At 36.7% G+C, this 18,290-nt stretch overlaps 1 protein-coding gene across 2 annotated transcripts in view; it reads left to right on the top strand.

Moving 5' to 3' along the window:
• Positions 1-18,290, top strand: part of dpy19l3 (dpy-19 like C-mannosyltransferase 3) — a 51,227-nt gene that overhangs the window by 19,429 nt on the left and 13,508 nt on the right. For both annotated transcript variants that reach the window (XM_067437575.1, XM_067437583.1), the window contains exons 8-16: positions 3,238-3,372; positions 3,456-3,587; positions 4,491-4,592; positions 4,799-4,872; positions 5,167-5,325; positions 5,823-5,945; positions 6,385-6,496; positions 8,592-8,648; positions 9,005-9,087. In XM_067437575.1, coding sequence (XP_067293676.1) covers positions 3,238-3,372; positions 3,456-3,587; positions 4,491-4,592; positions 4,799-4,872; positions 5,167-5,325; positions 5,823-5,945; positions 6,385-6,496; positions 8,592-8,648; positions 9,005-9,087 — 977 coding nt within the window. The remainder of the gene's footprint in view (positions 1-3,237; positions 3,373-3,455; positions 3,588-4,490; positions 4,593-4,798; positions 4,873-5,166; positions 5,326-5,822; positions 5,946-6,384; positions 6,497-8,591; positions 8,649-9,004; positions 9,088-18,290) is intronic.

Raw genomic sequence — 18,290 nt, 5'->3', positions numbered from 1 at the left:
GCATTTGATTTTAAAGAAACATTTTGTAAGCCAGTCCTTGGATCACACGTTCATAGTATCAGCAGCTCACTAATTATCTACAACACGATCAAGTCTGAGACTGTTCTCAGTTCAGTTTACTGGTGATTCGACAAATGCTGCAACCATTGATTGGAAACGATTCTTGAGAACTGCTGTCACAGTATCAGCATACTGTTGACTTGAGAACTACTGCCTCTGGATCACTATTATATGAGATGGATCAAACACTGAAATATGAAATTTCTGCATCATAAACCTCTGATGCTCCACAAACAATCACTGAACACTCTCTCCCATCTGCCATTGTTTGGATAAACAAAAAAGTAGGGTTGGGAATAAAGTTTTTAATTCCCAAATTTTAGCAGTTCCAGTGCCGATTCCGTATACTGATTCCCAGTTTGGATTCTAATATGGTATAAAAAATACTAACATTTAAATATAAAACATATTTATTTTTTATAATTGTATTTATTTTTGCAAAACATTCTGTTGGTGCTGAATACCATGAACAAAATTTCTAATATTATTAAACACAATACAGTCAGTAATGCAATAAGAACAAATAAACAAATTAGCAATAGCACAAATAAATACCACTGAACAAAGTTTAGAAATTGAAATCGAATGTAAAAAAAAAACACTACATAGTTTTCTTTTAAAATAAATTAAAAAGAAAAAATGGATTAATCTTTATTAAGGTTAAAGTTATTCAGTCAAGATCAGTGAGTGATTTTCTTTTTCTTTGATTTACATTAATGACATAGATTGCAGCAGGTTTATTAACTAATACACAGATCAAATATGCTGTTACTCATGCACTTTCTTTCCTAGCTGTTCACGTTCACTAAAGACTGACTGTGCTTACAAGGATATTTTGACATAATTTTGTGTCTATTTGTCCGCTCAAGAAGAAGAAATAAAGAACTCGATTCGGTATTCATGCACTATATGAAAGGCAGCTTTTTGTGCACAAATAGATTTGGATATGCGCTCTGGATGTGCCCAGAACAGAAAACAGCTTGCAAGTGACGAATCTTCACATCTTCTTGCGCTTGAGTGGTTTTAAAGCACATTAAAACTCTGGCCCTCATGGTCCACTTTTCTGTAGAGTTCAGCTCCAACCTTAATCAAACTCACCTGCCTGTACATTTCTAGTAATCCTGAAGACCTTGATAAACTTGTTCAGGTGTTTGATTAGGGTTGAAGCTAAACTCTGCTGGAAAGCGGACCTCTAGGATCTTCTACCCGAAGAAGCAGAACTGTCACAGAAGTGTGGACTCTGAGTAATGGGTCCTGCACACTGTGCGATTTTTCAAAATCCTTTGCGGATGTCCCTTGTCAGACTGTACGAACATGATCCCCGATGTAAGCCATGTCACACTGTAAGATCTCAGTTGTCATTAATGTCAGACTGCACGATAGTTAAGGCGCGCTAAAAACGGACGCGCGCAAAAAAACTCACCCGGAGCTTTATATCATCAATGAATGACGCGTTGGGTGACAGTGAGCTGCATTACATGCGGGACTGAAATGCTGGCTACAAATAAATCTCTAGCTCTCGTTTGGTCATAGTTTGTCTTGAAAAACCGAGATATTTGACTGTGGTCGTAGGAGAAGTCACACTGCAGGATTCTGTGCCAAATCTTCTGACACTGCCAGAATTTCGTCTGAGGTAAAATTTGATTGCAGCGGTCATTAATCGGCTGCTTGTGAACATGTCAAACTAATGACCAAAGACGTCAGATTTTAGCCTAGTAATGCTATCTTTACTAGGCTAGGAATCTTTTAGGATTTGCTAAATTTGTCTCAGAAGACTAAATCGTGGGCAAAATCGCACAGTGTGCACCCGGCTTAAGACCTTAAGGGCTTAGGATGTCATTTGGGATAGGGCTGTTGTGAACACTCCAGCGTTTACAATTTTTCTATAAAAATGAACATGTAAATGCCTCCTGATAAGTCATTTCTAAATTAGACTGAAATTAGAGAACGTTTTTAAGAAAACCTAGAAACAGATATAAGTAAGGGATAATGTACACCCAGCTGGTTGTTATCGCAGAATAATCCCCGACAGAGTGATCAGGACACCGACGTGAATCGGAGGGGTCTTGCATCACTCTGAAGGGATTTATTCTGCTATAACAACCGGCTGGGTGTACATTATCCTGCTTATTACACGGCTACTAGTCTCAAATAAATAATTATTAGACACAAAATATTGTCTCGAGATTAAATATTTTATTAGCTTTTACGCAAAGCTTCCGCGAAGGAGAACAGTTCCAACCTGCGCTAAGCCTTTATCTATTGCTGAAGATTTGCCATAATGCCCTTGCTAAATGTTGAAAATGAATGCTGAAAGGGTTAGTTCACCCCAAAATAAAACCAAGCCTATGGTTTACTCACCCTCAAGTTATCGTAGGTGTATATGACATTCTTCTTTCAGACAAATACAATCGGAGTTATATTTAAAAAGTCCAGGCTAACGTTAATCCCAGCAGTAGCTGTAGTTGAGTTTGAAGTCCATAAAAAAATGCAGCTGTCCGTCAATTAATGTGCACCACACGACTCTGATGGGTTAATAGATCCTTCTGATTCGAATCGATGCGTTTGTGTATGAAAAATATCTATATTAAAAACGTTATAAAGGAAACCTGCCTTGAAGTCTTCCATTGTAACCCACAGCTGTTTAAGGCACAAGATGGCGCCAGCGTTAAGCATAGAAGTAGTACCGGTCAAGATAACTCGTAGTACCCGTATGAGCGGGTGTTATCTGGAAATAACATACCGCTGGAATGCGCAATTGACCAATCAGAATCAAGTATTTCACAGCGCCGTGTAATAAGTAAATATAATCCAGTCTAATAACACAAAATCACAGGAAATATGATTGAAAAGGAAAAAGGAAAGGGAAAATAAGACACAGTAAGTTGTAATAAATGTTTCTAGCTGCTTGCTTCTGTGAAATAGTTTTGTGAAATATGAAATGGAGGTTAGCAATTGCAAGTATATGTAGGATATATTTACTCTGCTGAACACATATTTGTTCTCTCTCAGTATGTTCTCTCAGCACAGACTCTAATTGCTTTCCTGACATATGGTATATCACTGAAAAAATTCTCATTGTATGAGCTCTGAAGAAAGAACAAGGTTTTTGTATGTTTGGTTGTCTGGGCAGTTAAAGCTGGAAATCATTTTGTCTTCATGTGCTCTCAACCACAGAAGGTGGTGCTGTGGCTGGTGTTCGTATCCACCTTCTGCTTCTGTTTGACATGGCAATTCAATCAGTTTGTCCTGCTGGTGCAGGCCCTTATAATCTTTACTCTGGATTGCCTGGACTTCTTCAGAGCAGAACAGGTGATGCTCAAACACACATATTGGAGACCTTCCACCTTTTGGAGTTCATATGAGGTTGGATATTAATTTATTTCTCTCTGCAGGTGGTCTCTCTGTACCTGATGCAGGTGTTAAGTCTGTTATTGGTGTGGCTACTGCAGTTCTGCAACTCTATGATTCTGGGTTCTCTGGTACTCAGCTTCATTGTGTCTGCTCTCTTCATCAAACACTTTCAGGTCAGTGTACATCTAAGTACCTGAATTCAAATGATTAAAGTTGGGAAATTAATGAGTATAAAATCTGTAATTGTGATTATTTAAATGGCAAAAAATCCCAGATGTATAGTATCTATCTACGTATCTATTCAAAATTTCATCCGGGAATGCAACTTTGAACAGGTTCTCATCTGCATCTGCACTAATGGACGTTTATATTAATCTGCTTCTTAAAGATGATAATCAGATCATTTCTTTGTACACAAATATGATTAAAGTGAACATGTGATGACACGGTTATGAAGTGCACTGTGAAGATTAGCTTGATCAATTTTAAATTCATTGTGTGGTTGCTGTCAACATTTAAAAAAAGATGAAGTGTGTATAAATTAAAACATTGCTTAGAGATTTATTGAACTATGTAAAAGATAAAACATTTTTTTTTTAAACTAATGACATTTTTTATCCATGTAAAAGACAAAGACAGGATTATGTTTTCGACTTCATTTAAGTGGTGGAACACAAAAACGACAGTTCTAGTAAAGACAACAACAAAAAAAGTACAAAAAGGATTACAGGCTTACTAATGTCATTTCTCCTAATAATCCCATATGCTACATGATGTTACAGGTCAGACACATTTGATGGCAATGTCTAAATACAGCTGACACATTCATCTCTGCTTGTCGTCAAACTGAAAACAATTTTTTTAATGACATTTCCTGAAAATGTATCCCATCCAAATAGATAGCTTTTGTTTTGACTAAAGAAATGTTTACCCGAGTCACTTTATCACTTTTGTTTTCCTGTACGAACCTTATCTGTGTTCCCTAACACCCAATTCTGTTGTGATTGAAAACAGAGGCTAAGAATATTGTTGTAGTTTATTTATTGATACCTGCTGTGTGCGTGTTTGGCTTTCAGACGGGGCTAAAGACAGGCAGCTTTGTTGTACGAGTAGGAAAACTGGCTCTTCACACACTCCTAGTCCTCACATTAACTTTCACTATCAATTATTCAGCCAAGGTGAGATATGAATCCTGTTCTACATCGTCCGCTCTGTCATTAATGATACAGTACAGCTTCTCTGCCTGCTCCTCCAGAGACAGAGCTATACTTTCACTCTCATTGTCTTTCTTTATATCTCATTCTCATAAAAACTCACATCCCTGATCTCATGAGACACTCACATGAATGACTTCATCCTTCACTCTCTCCATTTTAATTGACAGAAAATTCTTCAGCTGAAATCGGATGAGCACATCTTTAAGTTCATAAAGGCCAAGTTTGGCTTCGGGGCAACGAGGTAAGTCTTTGGTCATCTCTCGTGGCGCTACATCTTTGCCTGTTATCATTAGTCAAATGCCATATCGTGGTGTCTTATTCAGAAGTGAGATCTACTCAGACTAGAGTGAGCCATTAATCCACGGTGATTAAATGCATCCAGCTCTGGTGGAAAAATAACATCTGGCACACAATGTAATCTGCTCATCTACTAGATATTTATCGAGCCATTTCAGTTGATCAAATGAATTGCTGCTCCCAATAATCTGTATCATATATATTCAGCCCGCACTCTCTCCCTGCCACTTTCTTTCAGAGACTTTGATGCCAGTCTCTATCTGTGCGAAGAAGCATTTGGCTTGTTGCCATTGGATACATTTGAGCGGTTGGCTGGCACAGTACTGCTCTATCCGTATCTGTGCACCCTCAGTGTTCTCTTCATCTTGCTGCTGCTGGTGGCATTCTCTAATCTCAGGTAAAACTACTGCATCGCTTTCATTCTGCAGGAAACGCTCATGTGCACTACTGCAATGTGTGCTGCACATTAAAGAGATGCGTTTCATTTTTCTAATTAGAGCACAGAAATAGGCTGAAAAACGACCAATAGAACAGTGATTATAGTTTCATAAACCTTGTGCACAGGTCATAATGCTAATTTATAATTAGAGTTATTAGTCTTTATTAGATGTGCTACACAATTGGACTCTAGATGTATTTTTTTCATTAGGGCTTTTGAATGCGTGTTATTATGTTCAGTTCAAAGCTGATTTGCTGTTGCTTTAAGGGCTGCTTTGGCCCTCTTTTTTGTTCTCTTTTCTTATCAGAATCACAGGAGCCCACAAACACCCAGAGGCTTTGCACCACACACACAAACACACATTAATTAGACAGGCTGTTCTGTACAATAAAAAATGACTGCCCTTAGGTTTTAATACAAGGTAGTATTCCTTCTTTTTTCCATCTTCATTCCAGCACAAATGGGTCAGGCCAAGCGAGCAGGGAGAAAGAGGACAGGACCTTTAGGATGCGGCCGGATGTCGCTTACAATCTCTTGCACACCGTCTTCTTTGGCCTGCTCGCATTTTCCACTATGAGGTAAACAACTTGAAAAAATGTAAAGTTTTGTTGCTTTCATACCACGTATCTCTTTTCCTCAATGCAAATATTTTCCTTCTGTATTTTCCTCACTCTCACGCCATCTGCAATTTCATTCCCTGCTGCTGCTCTTGGTGCATCTCAATTTCAAGCTCTTCTCCGCTACCACTTTCATTTCCTGTCCCCCACACCGCTTCTGCTTTGTGATCTTCTTCATCTTATTAGTCCATATCCCAAGTTGATGGTTCATTCGAGATTTTAATGAAGAATGAATTATGGGGGATCATTGCGGTATCGTTTCATAAAGTTTAGTTTGGTGTCAGAATAGTAATAGAGTTGAAAATGAATGCTATCCCAGTCTTTCCTGTTTGCTATGTGTTGTCTGAGTTTTATGATAAATTAGAAAGCACCAATAGATTTCTATCTTTGCTGCTGGCAGAATGAAATATTTGTGGACTGGCCATATGTGTGCATTCGCTGCCTTTGGAGTGTGTGGTAAGGAGGTGTGGACGTTATATCTGAGAGTCATCCACTGCAACACTAAAACCACGGTGAGATACTGAGATCTGACACACACACGCACACACGCACGCACACACGCACGCACACACACACACAGTGCAAACGATACTGGCACATTTATACACTAGCGTTCAAAAGATTGAAAGCTGAAAAGATGATTTTTTTAGCATCATTACTCCTGTCTTCAGTGTCACATGATCCTTTAGAAATTATTCTAATATGATGATTTACTGCATGTTTTATTATTATGAAAAACAGTTGTGCTACATTTCTGTGATTTTTTTTTTTTTCTGGATTCTTTATAAAGAAAAAGTTAAAAAGTTATATTATTTTAAATAGTTTTTGTTACAATCTTTAGACACATCAAATGCATCTGTGCTGAATGCAAATAATACTTTCTTTAAAAAAAAAACAGTAGAGGAGAATTGGATGATGCTATAACACTTTACTTAAAGAGTAGTTCACTTTTAAATGAAAATGATCTCATGTTTTACTCACCCTACAGCCATCCTAGGTGTATGTGACTTTCTTCTTTCTGAGGAACACTATCGGAGTTATATTAATAAATATCTAGACACTTCCAAGCTTTATAATGGAAGTGATGGGGTCCATTGAGATTGAAGCTCAAAAATGTCTCCAGGGGTTAATAAAGGCCTTCTAATGCTAAGCAACTTGCACAGAATGTGTAATTCCTCTCGTAGTTCAAAACACTAACGCAGCTTCCTAGTCAGTTAGTTAAATACGGAAGGCGGCCTGCTGGAAGCTAGATATCATACTTTATAAAGTTTTAAATATGGATATTTTTCTTACACAAACGCATCCCTTTGGTTCAGAAGGCCTTTATGTGGAGCACGATTATGATAGATGGATGCACTTTTTTGAGCTTCAAACTCAATTGATCCCATCACTGCCATTATAAAGCTTGAAAGTGTCAGGATATTTATTAATATAACTCTGATTGTGTTCATCTGAAAGAAGAAAGTAATACACACTTAGGATGGCTTGAGGCTGAATAAATCATGGGGTAATTTTCATTTGAAAGTGAACTACTCCTTTAAGTGTCCTCTAGACAAGGAGAAATGAGACAGAAGTACAACTAATATCCATAAATATATTTCAGGACATATATTCCGTAGAAATTTGACTGTCCGAGTGAAAACATACCTCAGGAGATGTTGTTTCGTATTAAGGGGAGCACATAGAACATTTACATTTTCATATGAACATGACTGGGAGAAAGAAAAAAACAAGCAAAAATTTTAATTTATATATATATAATATATATATTTATATAATATATATTACACAATCCAATTACAAGTATTATTTTGGTGCATATTATTCATAAATAAAATTGTATAAAAACATGAGGAAAAGGTTTTAACAGATTATTTAAATGTAGTTCAGCAATTATCAGCATTTGGTAATAGCTTCTTGTTTGGCTGTATAGCTCACTGCTGATGTAATGTTTTACCTCCAAGCATATGATACACTCTGCCCCTATGCTACAATTTTGGGACAAAATGCATAATTTATTAATTAATGGATAATCTTTAGCTGACAAATGACATATGCATGTTATATATAGGTATTGTATTTTACATTTTATGCATGTAAATAATTTACATGACATGCCAAACCATTTTATCATAAAAATATGCTCAATTTTTCTTATGTGCCTCTCTTAATAACAGGCAGCTTTATTTGATGGCAGCTTTTTGGACATGATCATATGAAAAGTAATCAGTTTGGTAAATTAAGGGTGCAATAAATCGTACCCAGTCTACCCCTTTCCCCCTATATTCAATACAAGCAATAGCAAAATACACAGTTATGTAATAGAATCCATTGCCTATTTTAGAAGCCCACAAAACAAAGATGCATGTATAATTGGGAAGCTATAATGCTAAATGCTATGTATTGAGTATATATACTGATACTGAGTTTCAGTGAGGCATGATGTTCTTTCTTCTGCATAAATGTTCTCATGTGCATGCATCTGAAAATGTCATTTCCCCACTAGGTGGCAATGTAGTTACAGCCCTCAAGCCTAAACAATTACATCCTGTTTCGTTCTATTTATGTGGATATTTATCCGTTTATATTATTAACCTGTTTTCACAGATGAGACTGATCAGGTACTCTGTTCCTATTGTAATTCTGGCGTTTCTCTATTACAAGGTAAGACATTTTCAACTATGCTGTCATGTATCTATTTGCATATATTGCTAAGCTGCCTGGGTGGCTGTATGCCATAAATAGTCACGCAGGAATCCAAATGCACACAAATGGAATTCGTATCCCACTGTGTGTGTTGTTTAGGAGAGTTTTGATTCTGCCATGCTTTTTTCCATCTGTTAACACAACAGTGGGAATAGGCAATCAGATGAATGAATTGTGCACATTTGTGTATGTTTGTGTATTTGGATGTTGGTTTATTGTGTGGGTTTGTTGAACATTGATCATTGTGAGTAATTGCCATTACAGCAGTCTCACACTGTCTCTTCATCTCACTCGAGCTGTCTTTCTGTTGACAGTTCTGGCCCAGACTGATGGAGGAGATTTCTGAACTGAGAGAGTTTTATGACCCAGACACTGTGGAGCTAATGGAGTGGATCAGGTAAAACAGCTGTAATCTTCCTCTTACACGCTACAAGCAAACACTCGCAGACAGCCATCCAAACTGGGGTCTGCAACCTTGAGCCACCCACACAAGCCACCATTGGCATACCGAGGGGTATTCACTGGCACGGATGAGAGCGAGAGATTAATATTATATGAGTTTTCAGTTTATTTAATTGTTTATATTAGAAGTGTTGAAGTCCCTTGCATCCACTTGCCAAACTTCTGCAGCAATCCTTCATCATCACACAATCATTTTTTTTAATTTAGCATTATGCTGCATGAGCTGTAATAGCTTTATGCGATGCAGTTTGTTCTGTTTTTTTTCTAATTCTTTATATATATATATATATATATACCGGTATATATATATATATATATATATATAAAAAAATTTTAAATTATTATTATTTTTTGCTCTAGAAAATTAATTCATATAACTGAAAAGATTGAGCTTTTTACAACTGCAACATGCACATAAAAATCAGTCTGGCACACATGGTCTTAAATGTTTCTTACACAAAACATGACACTTTAAGAAAAGATGTCTTTGACACCCCAAGGTAACTCCACATGACAAACATCTCAAAGACAATGACAAACATATGACAACACCATGCACGTAATTTGGTAAGCGTTAAAAAACAAAAACACAGAGTCACTCATTTGCATAATTTACTCGTGATGCATGCATGCTGGGGAACAGAATCTAGCATTCCGCATCTGAGAAATCACAGAATATTGCATTTCATGTGGGTTAAAAAGGAAAAGTGGCACTTCACATTCAAAAAATGTCTTTCCACTTGCTCTCTATTTTATTCCATTATGAACTATGAAGGACATAAATAAAAAGCTGCAGTGAATACTCTATTCATTCGATAAGATTTGCAGCAGTAAGGCAGCAGGTTCCTGTGTTTGGAACTGGGCCGGATTAAGATGGACGTCATGAATTAGACATTAGGTGTTGGAGAGACTCCAGCGTTTGGCAACAAAGGGTTTCATCAGTGACACCATTCTCACTGCAAGCAGGGGTGAAAAAACGCTTGCTCATAGTCAAGTTTATATGTGTGAGAAAGAGTGAGACATTTTGGCTGCTGTGACACAGGTGATCTCTCCCTGAAGAAAATGCGATTTGTGTCAGGGATTAGTGGGTGAGTTCCCTTGGCTGGCGCTGCGGCATTAAGCCGCTTCCACACACTAATTAACCATCAGATGAAAGAGTTAAGCGGGGATCACTTCACACTTCTGTCTGTGCTTGGCTTGCCAAAGTCTGCACTGTTTTATATGTAGATTACCAGAGATCATCTTCTGCCTAGAAGGGAGGGTGAGCATGAAAAGCGTATCGAGGAGAGTGGCAGTATCAGATTCCTTTAACCATGATTGGAACTTACAGCACAATAAACCACATACTGTGGCACAATGTGAAGAGGGAGGGCGAACAGCTACAACTGTGAAAGTGTCGCTGTCAAGCAATCTTTTGATTTATCTTGAGCTAAAAGCAGCACATGATTTTATAGTGAGTGTTAAAAGTCAAAAATGTTTGCGTTTATGCATGATTTAGCTTTTTTTTTTATTAGACAGCTGTGTGGTGTAGAGTGACAGGTGCTGTGCTTCAAAACCTAGTGTGCTGCCTTGCTGTTTATTGTCCACGTAGGAAGCATCCTCATGAGTGTTTGATTTGAAATGCAATACATAGGCATAGACTCTGTGTTATTGACACATTTTTTATGTGAAGCACACAGAAGACTTGACTCCAAAGAGGTCTATAATAGCAGGAGAAAGCTATCCGTTAGCGTTCACATTCATCTCAATGGCTGGAAGTATGCCATTTGAAATGCACTATCTTTGCTCTTGGCATAATCTTAAGGATGATGAGTGTTGTATGCAAAATGAAGAACATATACTATCACTTAACAACCTCATGGTAAATCTGTCTTGAGGGTTTATATGCTATCATTGTCTCTGTGCAGAAAATAAATAGGATATTTAGGATAGAACTCGATTGTTGTGCTCTACCCCAGCTTTAGCTTGTTGTTAAAGGAATAGTTCACATACAAATTAAAACGATCCCATAATTTACTCACCCTCAAGCCAAACTAGTTTTATATGGCTTTCTTCTTTCAACCGAACACAGTCTCACAGTCAGTAAGAGTTATATTAAATAATATCCTGGCTCGTCCCAGCTTTGTAATGGCATTGAACAGTGCTCACCTTTTTGAAGCTTTTAAACTGTAATTAGTTGAAATAATTGTACTGATACGCTGATGTGAATGAATTATAGGTCTCTTGCTTCATCATCACCATGAAATGGAAAATGTGGTTGTCTTTTCTGACTTATTGTCGTGTATCCTAGCAAAATTGCTTTTCGAATGAGGAAAAATATAGGGAGGGACAGATTTTGTCCATCTGGAATTGATTGGTTTGTTGAATTGTTGTTGTTTGCTAATTTTTGTGATCTCATGTGAGTGACGGTTTGCTGTATTTTGCTCGTAGTTGAAATCAAATAATTCACACTGGGAACATGAAAAAAATGGAATAATAGATGGCTCTTCCATGCATGCATAAGACCCACTGTGGTGAACATCACGTTTTTAATATTGTTTATATGTCTATGTGGTGTTTAATATGCTTTAAGACAAACCATGTGCAAAGTCATAAGTCAACACCATTGCTGAGTATTTTTTTCTTAAAACTCCAGTGAACCAAAGACAGTCTCAAAAACGTGGTTTGAAGTTGATCTTGTAACCGATCACGCCAACTTGTGGATGGGCTTTAGCATATCATTAACTTAACTATGACAGCTCTGAAGCAGGGAAGTCTCAAGAGAAGCAGGTTATCCCAGTATATTTCTCTGTGGATATGAAAAATCTTGTATATTTAGCAATATAGTTGGTGAATTATGTATATATTGTATATATAACTGATCAGGCATAACATTATTATCATCTTCCTAATATTGTGTTGGTCCCACGTTTGCTGCCCTGACCCATTGAGGCATGGACTCCACTAGGACCCTGAAGGTGTGCTGTGGTATCTGGCACTAAAATGTTAGCAGCAGATCCATTAAGTCATGTAAGTTGCGAAGTGAGGCCTTCATGGATCAGACTTGTTTGTTTTGGAACATCCAGCCATGACTTGCTTTAATCCTTACGTTTGCCAATTTTTCCTGCTTCTTTACACATCAACTTTGAAAACAAAATGTTGACTTGCTGACTAATATGTCCCGCCCACTAAGAGGTGCTGAGAGAATCAGTGTTATTTACCTGTCAGTTGTCATAATGTTCTGCCTGATCGGTGTACCATGTTATGATGAACTATATGCCTTTCTCCACTGACATTCTAAGTTGTTCAAAGTGTTTCTATGGATGCAGATTTTTAGAAGGCAGAGTGAGATGGTAAATATAACCTTAGCAACACATTATTAGTTGTTTGATAACGTAGTCAAGAAAAAGGCTAATCATATTTATTACCGTTATGTTTCCAACATTGTAAAGAGTGATAACTTTGTGCAGCGTTTACTACACTAAAGTTGACCCGACAAAGGGGATCTCTGAGCTGGTGTGAGTGAGTAGAGGTGAGGGTAAATTGCATATTCATGGATCCGCATATACTAAAGGGTTTATAATTACATTCATGCTATTTTAAGCTTTTTAAGGCATTTAATTTACAGAACAAAAAAGTTTAAATATGCAATTTTGCTGATCAAATATGAGTTTTAAAGGATAAAATGATTGACTAAAGGGGCTTTAAGCCCAAAGTAAATTTCAGTTTATGACATGAATGCTAGTGAATATGTAGAGCTCTGGATGCAAAGACTTTCCAAGTATAATTTATACATATATATATATATATATATATATATATATATATATATATATATATATATATATATATATATATATATATATATATATATATATATATATATATATATATATATATATATATATATATACACAAATTTTTGCTTGTTTTTTCTTTCTTCCAGTCATGTTCATATGAAAATGTAAATGTTCTAGGTGCTCCCCTTAATACGATACAACATACCTCTGAGGTATGTTTTCACTCGGACAGTATTTTATAAATATTTTATATTACAAAATAGTAGTATATACGTTTGTTTCGTTGCTTCTATTACTCTCCCCTTTTTTGTAAGTCGCTTTGGATAAAAGCGTCTGCTAAATGATTAAATGTAATTGTAAATGTAGGAGATCCATGATATACGAGAGAAGAGAAGAAAAAGTATAATTTTTTGATGCCGTGCATGAAACAAAACCTTCCTTTCAAAGAAAAGTTAGTTGACTCTGTCATATTTGCAACGCCTTTAGGCTATATCCGATGTGATTAACATGCTTGACTAACTCCTATCTACTTGAATGGGGAAATACAGAGATCTCAAAATCGTATTGCCAAACAAGATCAGTAATAAAACATCTGTCCTATAAATGCTTAAAGAGCATAAATAAATGTATATTTCAGGTTGATCCAGTCTTTGCACATGCACAGTCTTGAGTGAGCATCTCAGGACACTGACTGTTTGTATGGCAATCGGAGCTTCTAACAGCAGCTGCAGTGACACCTGATTATGATAGACTCTTTTACATAGAAGGTGGGACTTAATTCCACCATACTGCACACATATTATCTGTAAGTACCACCCGTCAGCCCAACGATGGAATCCAACGGCGTGGGCGAAGGTATAATCCTTGTATGCGTTTTCAGTGTTTCTGTGTAAAATGTGGATATCTAATATGAACTCTGACTCCAATTTTATGTGACTTTGTTAAATTTGTAACTTAACAGCTGTTTAATAAGATTAGTTGTGATTTAATTTGATAATTGATTTTTCTTTGTATCTCTTATTTTCAAATTCTTTGTTCCATCACGGGACCCGGCATCGCACAGAGACTACACATTTGCGATTTGTGAGCTCACGGACACAAACAAGCCAGTTCTGATACTAGGCAGAGGATGCAGAGTGAACTATTTTACTTTAAGTCAGGCCGCACACACTTGCTTATAACAAAAAGTGTAATTTTTGTAATAGTCACAAAAGCTGGAACTATTAGAAATCAGATTGCCCCCAATGATAAGCCCCATAATCCATTCATTGGATCCTCGGTGTGATCTATCCTAGCGGAAATACCACCTACTCCTCATTGATCACTACTAAAACAATGATTTCAGAATCATACAGAATAAATCAGGATTAACATTTATATTGGCCAGGCAGAACATAAAAAATAAATTAAATAAATAAATACATTTATTCAAATAAATGATAGACAACTGATCAGCATAAAATTTAAAAAACAAATTGAAAGTTAATATGATAATAGTTTCAAAGAGTCATCATACATCAGTGGTGTCTTTAAGACATCACCGCATGGGGGTTCTGGCTACAGAATTTCCCAAATGGCAGCTCTGCCACCCTTCCATAATTACTTTCTATAATAACTTAATTAAATACCCAGACCAGAACAAAAGGGTTGTAAACATTTACAACACAAACACCTGGTTTTGGGGGAGAGGATCAGATATCTTGAAGAGACACCACTCAAAAAAAGAGTTATTTTTGAAGTTTCAATCGTTCTCATACTACCAGTCACTGCAGTGAAATGGAGACCATTTTACCAATCACACTGAGACATTTAAAAATGTACCAAACTTGAAAGAGAAAAAAAAAAATCAATATATTCACAAGATACATAATATGTGGTATGTAGACATTCTGTGACTTGATTCAGGAGGAAGGGAGTAGGGAGAGGGGGATACAAGAGGAGAAATTTGGGCAAGGCGGCATCCTACACACTTTCTCTGAGATCTTCTCTCCAGAAGTTGCGGGTTTTCTCTGCCTCACGAGCACTAGACCATGGCAAATATATTATTGTTGCTTCTCTAGTAGTTTATTGGTGTTGTTTCAAATAAGCCATTTCTTTGTGAAAAATGTGAATAAAAGGCCATTTTCAGGATTGACAACTAAATAGCTCACACATGGACCTTGCATCTTTTTCACTGAGCGTACAGTACACATACTCATGTATAGTCTTCAAAACCTGAGTATACTTTGGGCTGATGGATGTCTTTGGATAAGTGTAGATGAGTGTCTTATTTATTTTTTTTACTTGAAAAAAGGGGTCCCATTAAAAAGGGGCTGGGAACCCCCAGGCTAACTCCTAGCACAAACCACCCAAAATGCCATCATGATCTCTAACTAACAGTCTAGAGCCTACAATCTCTGCAGATTAGTTGAGAAGGCTTTGCAGAGGGAGCATGTCATGTGTATGTGTCTTCTCTTCATGAGTGATCAGTGGCCTTTCAGCCGAGCCGCATCTGTCCCGTAGATGGAAGCTCGTCCTTTGTCGAAGTTCTGAGAATGTGTCATCACAGTCAGCCTTATCATTGCGAACATCTCCCTGCCATGTAATTAATTTTTCCCTCTTTTGTTTTGTAGTTTTCTGCTGTTCACTCTTTTGTTGTAGCCCCCATAAAGGAGTTATTTCTGAATGTTGCCTTGTTTTGAAATAATGAAGATAAATTAGTCCTTTGTTTTCTCTGAAGGAAAAACTTTCTCAGCCCCTCTGAGCACAAGCAATTTGTGCTCCCCATCTGAGCAAAGACGCATTTTCCTCCTGCTGTTTTCTCTGGTTTTTCTTTTTCTTTTCTTCATGTTTTCCACATCTTCTCTTTCACTTCCACTCTAATTGTCACTCTAGCCACTTTCCATTCTAATTTGATCAAATTAGTGGCTTTTGCCGCTGCTTCTGCTGTAGACGTCTCGATGGAGATGATGTTGGAGATGTCTCAGTGGAGATATTTCACAAACTCAGCACTAATAGCTGTGCTTGCAAATGCTCGACTTGTCTGAACTCCAGTAGAATTTCACTAATTCAAAAACATCCCAATATATGCTCTCCTTACACAAAAGAAAGGTTAGCCGACACCATTTTGCACTTGTCATTTTTCATGTTTACCACTGAGAACTGTTAATTTTGCAATCCATATCAATTGTCACTTTTTTCCAGTTGTTGTGGATTCTAACAGGAGGTCTCAGACACGTGCTTGAATTATTGCACATTTCTGTGGCTTGGTTACAAATAGGTTTACTGGTCCCAAATTAGATGGTTAAGGGACTTCTGAAACTTCTTTATGTTCCAGTTCATTCTCTTTGTGTTCAGATCAATCATTGAATTGTAAGTTGTTCTCGTCTGATCAATCAGTCTGTCATTACTCTGTGAACCCCTCAGTCAGATGCTCCCTTATGCCTCTCTCTCTCTCTCTCTCTCTCTCTCTCTCTCTCTCTCTCTCTCTCTCTCTCTCTCTCTCTCTCTCTCTCTCTCTCTCTCTCTCTCTCTCTCTCTCTCTCTCTCTCTCTCTCTCTCTCTCTCTCTCTCTCTCTCTCTCTCTCTTTTTAAATTTTTTTTTAAAATTTTTAAAAGTTGTTTTCCTTTATTTCTCACCCTCTTATTTGTCATTGATCCTTTCATCTACCTTTCTATATATCCATCATCTGCATCTCTCTTCGCTTTTGAAGTGTTGACAGACTTTTTTGATGTCATTCATCACCCGGAAGATTTTTTAGGGATATATTTTATGCTGACAAAATATCACACCCTTTGACAAATCGTCTGTGCAGAACGTCTTGAGCACTTATTAGTCTGACCCAGATCAAAAGCTGATACTTATGACTGCCATTCGCCATTTCTGATGAATGATAATTTAGACAATTATGTCTGGATATGTGAGTTTGGCTTTGAGAACGGTACTGGTACACAGTGGTTTAAGTCGATGACATCGCGAAATCTCAAGGAACATGACTGACACGTCCAACCATACTATTAATTTCAGACTTTGAAATTATGTGATTAACAAAACAAGAATAGCCCTACATGGACTGATTTATCTGTATTTATAAACGTGGATCAACATAAATCTAATGTGAGGTAAATCATTTTGCTTACTAAATTCAAAAAAGCATTTCTGTCTTAAGAGATGTACTGCATGTGTTAGACGTCTATGAAGATATGGGTGCACAGGCCACCCTCTATGTCCCACTTGTTGGAATATTAATGGCGTTAATCAATTTTTATAATGTCAGCAGAGAGCAGTCTAACACAAGCTGACATTTACATAAGAGAATATAAATCTAAAATTAAATGTAAATCTGGTAGATGCCAGCGCAGTCCCTTGTCAATATGGAGTAATTGCATAGAGACTCACAAGAGGAGAAAATGATGCACTGTGGGAGAGGTCAAAGGTCAGTCTAGTCAGGAATTCCTTGGTTAAAAGACATCACGCCGTGTAGATTTAAGACCAGGTAGGCTGGAAGTAATTCTGTAAATCTCCAATATGTCATTGCAGAACAGAACAAAACCTTTGCTCCATCAAACACATGAATTAAATAATTACACACAGTTAACTCACACTCTTAACACTAACCTAATGCTTATAAGTAAAATTATTAACTTACTCACTGTTGGGTGATTTTGCACAATGTCCAGGTGATTTTATTGCAGCCAAAGATACAATATATAGCTAGTTGTATGTTTAACAGCAGCAGTCATTTTTAGTCATTATTATTTTTGTATTTATTAGTATTATTTATTATTTATTTATTTATTAATAATGTAATTGTTTACATTGGATCCAAATGTATTTTCTCCTATACATTATCTTATATACAGTCAAACAAAAAAAATATTCAGACACCAAATATATTTTATTCAGTAGATACAGGAGACTAGTTCATTTATGCAAGTGAGGATTGCAGTAAAATGTGAAATATTATACCCAGAAATTATTCATACAGTGGACTAACAGTAAAATTGATTAAAAAAAATTGGAACCAAAATTATTCGGACACTTTGACCTGAGCATGTTTCGCTTAAGTGTTTTTCTTTAATTGCTAATGCAACCTTTTACACCACAGACTGAACAACGAATCAATCCACTGAAATTAAGAATTTAATTCTCATTAAATGATTTAATTAAAAGGGTAAGGGATGTAAACTAGGTCCCATAATACACAGAGACTTTACTTTTGAATCTTATTTGAATCTCAAAATGCATTCGTTAGTGCCGTGGGTATTTTTATGAATGTAATTAAGGACCCAAAACCAAAGTCTATTTTTTCCACATTTTTCCAACTTTCTGGGGTTAATTTAAAGTTCATTTGAAACAATAAACCAATCGAACCGAAGG

This window comes from Pseudorasbora parva, chromosome 1 (assembly GCF_024679245.1).
Source record: "Pseudorasbora parva isolate DD20220531a chromosome 1, ASM2467924v1, whole genome shotgun sequence".
Lineage (NCBI taxonomy): Eukaryota > Metazoa > Chordata > Actinopteri > Cypriniformes > Gobionidae > Pseudorasbora > Pseudorasbora parva.
This window is presented reverse-complemented; position numbering and strand designations above follow the sequence as displayed.